The sequence below is a fragment of the Salvelinus fontinalis genome, chromosome 1 (genome assembly GCF_029448725.1).
Source record: "Salvelinus fontinalis isolate EN_2023a chromosome 1, ASM2944872v1, whole genome shotgun sequence".
NCBI classification, from domain to species: domain Eukaryota; kingdom Metazoa; phylum Chordata; class Actinopteri; order Salmoniformes; family Salmonidae; genus Salvelinus; species Salvelinus fontinalis.
The window spans coordinates 46,864,090-46,873,833 of NC_074665.1; the positions used below are offsets into that span (position 1 = coordinate 46,864,090).

The window sequence follows — 9,744 nt, forward strand, 5'->3', positions numbered from 1 at the left end:
ACACACCGGGTCCATTGTCAGCACAGCCGTCCATTGAAGTGATGTAATGGTCTGGTACTAGGAGGGAAGAGGCGTACAGACACCATGGCATTAAGAATAGACAGGCGTGACCGAGTGCGCTAGCATCATCACCTTTCAGTGGAATAACAACCTTAAATCAACATGGTAAGAGCAATACTGTTTTGTGTGCTGAAGCATTTTGTTAACAGGATATGCACTTTACTATAGTATATGATGTATTTACTACTATTTATTATTTTCACAATGACCGTAGTAGTGGCGTGTTTTGCCATTCTGATATGTGTTTGTTGTGGTAGATAACTGCCAGGCTCATACTCCTACTGGGTATCGTGGGTGTCACCTCAGCCAATGAAGGTATGTTTTGGTTGGTAGGCTATGGAATATAGGGAAAAAATGTACGATTGATTATTTAATGATTTTTTTTGCTTAACTATTATTAAGATCCCAAATAGTAAATCCTTTAGCTCATATCATGTGTGCATACCTCAAGTAAAAAAATCCCTATTAACTCATGTTTTTTTTTAAATGTTGCACTTCTAAGAGAATTCATCATATTCAGATTGCTCTCATGCCACGCTGTTTTTATACTGTTGTGACGGCAGTACAACATCTAGTGACCGTCAAGTGGTTTGGACCTCTTGGTTTAACGATTGCTGGGCTGACAGTCACGGGAACCCGGGTTCAAGTCCCATTCAGACAACACCATTAATGTTCCACAATACTGTTGTCATCTTCTCCAGTGACTGCTCTAATAGACAGTTGATGTTGTTTGTGGTGGTGTTTACAGTTGGCCTGGGCGGGAAGGTGCTGGTCTTCCCGTATGAGACGGACTTCAGCTTCGTGGCGCTCATCCCCCAAAAGGAGATGGGCCTGCGGGCGTTCACGCTGTGCATGCGCGTGGCCACCGAGCTGGAGGGCGAGCGGCAGATCATCCTGTTCGCCTACCGCACGCCCGACTACGACGAGCTTAACGTGTGGCGCGAGAAAGACGGCCGCATCGCCTTCTACCTGAGTGGCGACGGCGCCTTCTTCCACCTGCCGCCCATCACCACATTCAGAACGAGTCTCTGCCTCACCTGGGAGTCCCGTACCGGGCTGGCCGCCTTCTGGGTGGACGGCCGCCGCAGCACCTACCAGGTGTACAAGCCGGGCCACACCATCCGTCCCAAGGGGACCGTCCTCCTTGGGCAAGACCCGGACAAACACCTGGGAGACCTGGAGGCAGTGCAGAGCTTTGTGGGGGAAGTGACCGACCTCAACATGTGGGACTATGTGCTGCCCAGAAGCCAGATACAAGCCCTGCATTACGAACATAAGATCACCAAAGGAAACATCTTTGACTGGGCCACCATCGAGTACCAGCTGAACGGGAATGTGATGGTGGTTGATGATGACTGACTCGGAGTGGAGTCGCGAGCGAACGCGGATGTGACCCGTTTGTGTGTCTCTGCTGGACTGCTACTGACCTTTTTTCATTAGTTTGGTCTTCTAGATCTAGTCACTTGCATTCCTTATGTAGTCAATTAACTATGTTCCCTCACAAAATACCAGTTGTTCATAAGAAGAGATGGACATTTTGTGTTGTTTAAAAAGTCTATGCAGAAATGTCAAAACCAGATTCCAAAAGGTCCTTTCTTTTTATAACTAACTATTTAGGATAGATACGGTATGTCCTCACCTAATGCATGCATGGGGAGATTAACCATATTTTATTAGCATTCCAGCAGTTATGTTAATTCATGAAGCAAGATGTGAAAATGTGGTACACTACTATTTAACTTTAACTTTATTAGTCTCCTCTTGCAGCCTGCTAATTATCATGAATGTTCAGTACAAATTGCATACAGTATGCAAATTAACCTTTTTAGTTAGAGCCAGTTTATTTATTGCTCTCAGCATGATTTTATTTTTGTGGCCTCATGCCAGGCTTCCAGGGGTTTGTATACATTTGTCACGTGGCTGGTGAGCACTATTTTCAATGGAATGTACCATATTTAACCACAAGATGGCAGTATATGCTAGTTTAATCAGTGAGCGCCAAATAATACATTTCATGATCATGCATGGTTTCATTTCTTGATTTAACTAGGCAAGTCAGTTAAGAACAGATTCTTATTTACAATGACTGCCTACACGGACAACGTTGGGCGCCGCCCTTTGAGACTCCCAAATACGGCCGGTTGTGATACAGCCTGGATTCGAAGACCAGACCGCTGCGCCACTCGGGAGCCCAAATAGTGTGGCATTCTTGTGCTCAAGATTTCAATTGCTTTTGTTCCCGCTAATGGCTAAATTGAAACTGTTTACATTAGACCTGCAATGTTAAAATCATGCACGTGAAATGATTTGATATTGTTCATATTTAAGAATAAAATCAATGTTACCACTATTTTGACAATTGTTTATGGAAAACGGGATGAGTGAATGAAAGCTGAAAGAGAAGGATGATTCATTATTTCTATACTTAATAATTTAACTGCGCTTTGAGACAAACCTGCAATTGTGATGTTTAAAAGCTATTGCCATAATGTTGCCTTTGGTTATCACACTCCCTCTCATAAATGTTCAATGTTTAAACTGATGTAAGAATGCTTTTTGGGTCTGAAATCAGATCTTGGCATGTGCATAACTAAAAGTGTGTGTTTATTAAAGAGAAAATAGGTATTTTTGAGCATCCACTTTGTATTCTACTTACAATTGCCGGTGAGACCTTCACAAGGTAAAGTAGTGGTGGTATACTGTGCCATTGTTTAATTGTTCTAAAATGAATTGGCCATTTCTTTATGTGTAATAACCTATCTGTTGTGAATGATGTTTGCATTAAAAAGAAACACCACATGAACAGTATAGACATTTGTTCACTGCGCCAATAATGAAGTGTAGGGTGTAGTCCTGATAACATTGACCCTTGAAAGAACCCACTGGGCACAGACGTCAATTCAACGTATATTCCATGTTGGTTCAACGTAATTTCATTGAGAAGACGTGGAAACAACGTTTGATTCAACCAGTGTGTGCCCAGTGGGGAAGCATGTGTCAAGTCCCTGTGCTGACTTAGTAGCAGCTATGTGCTGTAGTTAGTGTGCCTGTTCTTCTGTGGCACTATGAACCCGTTCTCTCTTCCCCCTCCATCTTGACCTCCTTGGAGAGGAAGGAGGAGTTTCCAGTGAACATACAGCCTAGGCCCCCCAGAGGGTGGGAAAGTGCGGCGTTCCGAGTTTGTGTGTGTTTATTCGGACCCAATCCCCCGTCGGCTCTCAGCAGCAGCAGCTAAATAAGGAGGGGAGGGCGAATGAGTTCTGACTGCGGGTCAGCAGCCAAATGTTCCACCTTCTTGAATGTTGCAATGCATCAATCGCGCTGCCCACTCACTGTGTAGTAACACCTTTGTGGACCATCTGCCCAGGCAGGCTCCTCAGCCCTCTGGTTTCAACCACACATCTCTGTTTCTCCTCTCCTCCTTTCTCTCCTCTCGCATCCATGCCCAAGAGGAGTGCTAGCTGCCTTCCAGCCTAGACGCACACACACTCAACACACACCACCCCCATCACACCCCCAACCCATACACACCATATCACCATATCCTCTTTACTTTTACTTACGGTTGATTAACTTTCAAGTTAAGTCAAGTTTTTGAACTTTTGGAGATCGGGTGAACTATGAATGAACTATGAATACATCCCATATTGCAGGAGACTAGAGATTAATTAGTGAGTAGGAATATTTTGGAATATTTCTGAACAATTCATTATATTGGCCTATTTTGTACTGAAGTGAAGGTTTATGGCAGCAGTCATTGAGCCTATTTGGAACATCTCAAAAGTCCAATTTGTGTGTTCTTGTTCGGCAGTATATTTCATATTTTCCAAAATAAGAATAGACTTTAGTGACAAAAACACCATTGGGAACCCTTTATACAAGATCCACTATCAGCATATTTGTTTCAAACATTATTTTATAGGATTATATACAACCTGGTCTCAGTTTTAGTACCATATTGATGTTTTGAACCATTAAACAATTTCTGAACATTTTACCTTAAAGTTAGGTTTACTCACAACACCTAAACATTTATTGTAGAGCCATTTTCACCTCTTTATGGCCATCTAGTGAAACAGTAGGCCTATAATTACTTACTCCATGTCCTTCGAATGGGGTCTTTTGCGTGTATTGTACAACTGAGCAAACACTTGCGGAGCGCCTTGATCTGCTCGCGGAGACGGAGGGAGCCAGCAGCGGCGGCGGCCTGTGAGATCTGCATAATCGCCCATGGTTGGGCCATCGGAGGCGGTGCGGTGCATGCAGCTCGCTGCTCGTCCCTGCGTGTGTGAGCTGGTGAAATGTCTTCCACGCGAGAGGACATAGACGGCGCGAGGGAGGCCCGCGTGAGCCGGTGGGGAAGACAGAAGGAGGCCCGTTCTGGATTCCTTCGAGCAACTCCAAATAGATTTCCAGGCAAAACATATTTGCATACGCAAGACAGTGCTACGAGCTATCTGGGTGAGCTCTGGCACGTGTCCATTGAACAGATGGATATTTTTTTAAGAGCTTTCTTGCAGAAATGTTCATTCCATTAAAACGTGGATGTTTATCCTGCTTTTGTCAGATTCATAAAACAGAATGTAATCCTAAATGTGATCCTTTATGAATCCGGATATTACCTTGTATTAGTGAATTGTTGACACAAGAATTTGATATCCTAGTAAGAAAGAGCACTTGAATATTGTTTAATAATAACAGAAACAAAAATGAAAAACATGGAAACTTAAAAAGATTAACCAAACAAGTCACATTTTGTTCAGTTTTAGGTTACAACCATATCTTCTGTAAAACTCCATATGAAACGCTCTAAAGTTATTCATGAACTATCTTTAGTTGATACATACATTACATTCATTTAAAAATGTATTTAACCTTTATTTAATTTACATGACCAAAAGTATGTGGACACCTGCTCGTCGAACATCTCATTCCAAAATCATGGGCATTAATATGAAGTTGGTCTCGCTTTTGCTGCTATAACAGCCTTCACTCTTCTGGCAAGGCTTTTCACTAGATGTTGGAATATTGCTGCGAGGACTTGCTTCCATTAGTGAGGTCAGGGTGCTGATGTTGGGCGATTAGGCCTGGCTTGCAGTCAGCGTCCAAATTCATCCCAAAGGTGTCCGATGGGGTTGAGGTCAGGGCTCTGCGCAGGCCAGTCAAGTTCTTCCACACCAATCTCGACAAACTATTTCTGTATGGACCTCACTTTGTGCATGGGGGCATTATCATGCTGAAACAGGAAAGGGCCTTCCCCAAACTGTTGCCACAAAGTTGGAAGCACGTAATCGTCTAGAATGTCATTGTATGCTGTAGCTTTAAGATTTCCATTCACTGGAACTAAGGGGCCTAGCCCAAACCATGAAAAACGGCCCCAAACCATTATTCCTCCTCTACCGAGCTTTACACCACTCCAGCACTTACTTGGCATTGCTCGTGTTGATTTTAGGCTTTTGTGCGGCTGCTCGGCCATGGAAACCCATTTCATGAAGCTCCCGACGAACAGTTCTTGCGCTGACATTGCTTCCAGAAGCAGTTTGGAACTCGAGAGTGAGAGTTGCAACCGAGGACAGACTATTTTTTTTACACGCAACACACTTTAGTACTCGGCAGTGCCGCTCTGTGAGCGTGTGAAGGCCTACCACTTCGTGGCTGAGACGTTGTTTCTCCTAGACGGTTCCACTTCATAGCAGGACAGAAATTTGATGAACTGACTTGTTGGAAAGGTGGCATCCTATGACAGTGCCATGTTGAAAGTCACTGAGCTCTTCAGTAAGGCCATTCTACTGCCAATGTTTGTCTATGGAGATTGCATGGCGGTGTGCTCAATTTTAGAAACCTGTCCACAACGGGTGTGGCTAAAATAGCCGAATCCACTAATTTGAAGGGGTGTCCACATACTTTTGTATATATAGTGTACATGTATTTCACACTGATCAGTGCAGAAATCTCTACAGGTACACGTCAACTAGCTATCTAGCGTGTCTCTCTATTGTGATTCTTGTCTTCAACATGCCAAATTCACAATTACTTGAAATACTGTATGTGTCAGTAAAATGATACAGTACTTCACATTTACAAGAAACTTTCACAATCATCCGGGTGCATTATATTTTGTCTGGGGGAATATTTCTAAGAGTAGAGGCTTTAGCTTGAGTTCAACACATATTAACTATGTCTGGTAATTATCATAGATTATATTAAAAGCATTACGAATGGAAATATGGGAATGAGAATAGTGTTGAGTAAGGTCTCTCTATCTCTCTCTCTCTCCTCCAGAGATGGAGGTTATAATGTCCCCAGTATGCTTGCTCTTCCACCCCCTCTGGGTTGTATGAAAAATTCACCAGGCCTCCCCATTAGAGTCAGTTTGAATCAGAGAGCATGCACTTCTATGTCCTCCCTCCTGACACGTTCGCCACTCCGCGACTTAGTAACGCAAATGTTACGTTTAAAAAAAACACACCCAAAAAAATCACTGCCTTTCTGGAATTTCTGACTCTCCCCGACGGTGTCAGGGTAGTAGTGTCATATAGTGTCTCCTAACTCCCTCCACACACTTGCACGTGCACTACGGACATACGCACGCACACATGAACACACATGCGCGCTTGTTAAAACCAGAGGCGCTGTACCCTTTTCCACCCAGCCTTTTCACACTTCTTGTGTGAATATTGACCTTCAGTTGAATGTGTGAGGGTGAGAGAGAGAGTGTGTAAGTGCTGTCCGGTGGAAGAGCTTCAGGACTGCTAGGAATGGTACTTTCTTTTTCCAAACGGCCCAACTGTAAAGTAGGAACTAGAGCCAAATGCCCCACTTCCTGAATGTAGTCACATTTATTCATTTATATATGTTTACTTTAAAAGTAAAGTAAACATATAATGCAAGTTTTACTTTTCGTTTAAAAAAAAAGTTAACTGACCATATATATTTATTGGGGAGATTTATAGTTAATCAAGTATCTTTTATGGTACCAAATCGCTTAGACACTGCATCGTCCACTACTGGAAGGGTAGTTATCTAATCTAAACCAAGGTGTGTTCAGTATTTTCCTCCCATCTCCACTGCAGTTAGATGGACTGAGGGAAAAGCAGCAATGTGGCTCTGTGGTCGACTGCATTGTGTGGGGCTTTTAGCAGTGAATTCCTCTCTGTCGCCCCTGGGCTGGCCTCCCTCTCATGTGAACATATGAGGCGTGCCAGGGCGCGTGGCACTGGGAGCAAGGCCAGGGCTCCTCATTAAATATTACAGCCCTCTAAATGGATGGAGATTAGCCTCTGTGGGAATGTTAGGGGCTTAATATGCCCCCCGGCCAGAGAGAGGGGCTCCAACTCCACTCCGCTCCATCCTTAGGAGGAGAGGAGAGTGCACACTCGCTGTGTGTGTGGGGTGTGGACATGAAGGGGGGGGGGGGTTGTAAATGCATGTAATGGGGAGTAGTTTAGGGGGAAAGGGTTGGCAATGGTTTCAGGGGCTCGGGATAGGTTAGAGATGCTACGACAGCTCAGAGGCACGGTCTTCTTATAGTCTCTATACTATGTCTGTAGTACATCACCACTTCTTACATGGAGTGAAGCCTAGTACTCCGAAAACTTTCATAATCATCTCTATCAGTTATACCAAAATCACTGTTTTCTAATCATCACCTCAGTTGACATTTAGGGCTAGATTCAATCCGGACCTCGGATTAAATTCGGCTTAGATTCAATCCGGACTGCAGAAGATCTGCGTTATAGCGTGATTGAAATGTAAAGGTCATTTCCGATTGAGGCGACATATGCTGCGTTTACCGTGAACGTAGTCTCCCCGAACGCAGGAACTTTGCCTTTAAATTTCAATCGCGCTATAGCGCAGATCTTCTGCAGTCCGGATTGAATCTAAGCCGAAATTGGACCGCAAACCTAACACCTGGGTTGCCTTACAGGTTATAAAGTTAGGAGAAGGTCTATCAATGGATTAACACACATAATGATTGACTCTGTGGCTGAATCAACGTGAGGAAAGCATCTCTCCAAGGCACGTTAAGTAAATGACTGTACCTTTTTATTGCGTACTGTTTTCTATGCCCTGTTATGTCAGCTCGACATTCTTATTGAATTATTGACGAGTTGGTTTTGTAGTTCGCCGGGCCTGAAATGCTTTTACAGATATGTGTGTGTGTGTGTGTGTGTGTGTGTGTGTGTGTGTGTGTGTGTGTGTGTGTGTGTGTGTGTGTGTGTGTGTGTGTGTGTGTGTGTGTGTGTGTGTGTGTGTGTGGTCTTTGCATGAAAACCCCAGAGTGAATTATTTATAACCACACATAGCCTTTGAAAATGGAAAAATAGGATCTCAGTATTTCCTTGTGAAAATGTTTGCATGTAATTGTTTATACTGTATGATATTACATTCATTGAGTTTGAGTGTCATCAACATGTTATTGGAAAATCAACTTTAATGTAGTTTAATCAGCACATTATCCACAAGATATCCTGACGATATTATTTGACAAAAATTTGGATTGTATGTTTACTTTCTGTTTATTTCACTGGCAATAAAATGCATTCATATCCACGCTTTCCTATTAGGATAATGGATTTACACACACACACACACACACACACACACACACACACACACACACACACACACACACACACACACACACACACACACACACACACACACACACACACACACACACACACACACACACACACACACACACACACACACACACACACACACACACACACACACACACACACAGAGAGAGAAAAAACATAAAAACACATGCATTCCTATAAGGGTATTAGATTTACAAACACACACACCACGTGGGCACAGATCCACAAAGAAAAAGAATGCACAGACATAAGTGCACGCACACACACACACACACACACACACACACACACACACACACACACACACACACACACACACACACACACACACACACACACACACACACCTACATACACAATCAACACACACAAAAACACACAAGCACTCTATGCCAGTGGGTAGGGACTAGCCTGAAAGATTGAAAGCAATTAAAACTATCATCTGCAGTGGCTGTGGGCAGGCCCGTGGCTGCGAGGGGGGAGCTGCCACTGTGCATCAACCTCTCCGTCTCAGCAAACGCACAGCGACAGAAAGGAGCGCAGAGGAGGCCCTCTCTCCGAAACTGAGACGCATCGTTAGAGTCGTACACAAACTCAACGCATAGTAGCACCTCGGTGCTCCAGCAACCCTCCAGTAGTGTCTGCTATAGCCCACACACCGCTAGGTTTCCGTTCAAGTTGAACACGTCCTATAGCTTGAGCAACCCCCGAAGACACAGCAGTCAGAACACTAGTTAACACACCAGTAGCGCTTCCTTGAATTATGTCACGCAGCAAGAGCCACACTCAACATAATGGCAATTTTCCATAGCTCTGCAGTAGTCATATTTGCCCTCACTGTGGCAACACTGTACTGACACAATGACAACATAGATGTTCCAATTAGCTCTGTGCTGGGACTTCCACTTTGTCCCTTAACTCCCGTAAAACCAAGCCCTCAAGGCCAAGTGAAAGAAATGGAATATGCTTGTAACCTCAAAGAGCATGGCATGTCTAGGGCGGCTTTCAAGCCCTTGGAGGTGAAATGGTTGAGCTGACATGTTTTCCTGATGGCACTGTATATTTACCAGCAACAGGG

At 43.9% G+C, this 9,744-nt stretch overlaps 1 protein-coding gene across 1 annotated transcript; it reads left to right on the top strand.

The window, feature by feature from the left end:
- The first annotated feature begins 55 nt into the window (after positions 1 to 55).
- On the top strand, positions 56 to 2,863 carry LOC129855842 (C-reactive protein-like). Its single transcript, XM_055923907.1, has 3 exons — positions 56 to 165; positions 318 to 375; positions 809 to 2,863. The coding sequence occupies exons 1-3, from the start codon at positions 163 to 165 to the stop codon at positions 1,417 to 1,419; spliced, it is 672 nt and encodes a 223-aa protein (XP_055779882.1). The 5' UTR covers positions 56 to 162; the 3' UTR covers positions 1,420 to 2,863.
- Positions 2,864 to 9,744: the final 6,881 nt, after the last annotated feature.

Excerpts from the sequence above, each read along its gene's own strand:
- LOC129855842 (XM_055923907.1), top strand. Across the intron at positions 376-808 it reads TGTCACCTCAGCCAATGAAG|TTGGCCTGGGCGGGAAGGTG; the intron begins GTATGTTTTGGT and ends TGGTGTTTACAG.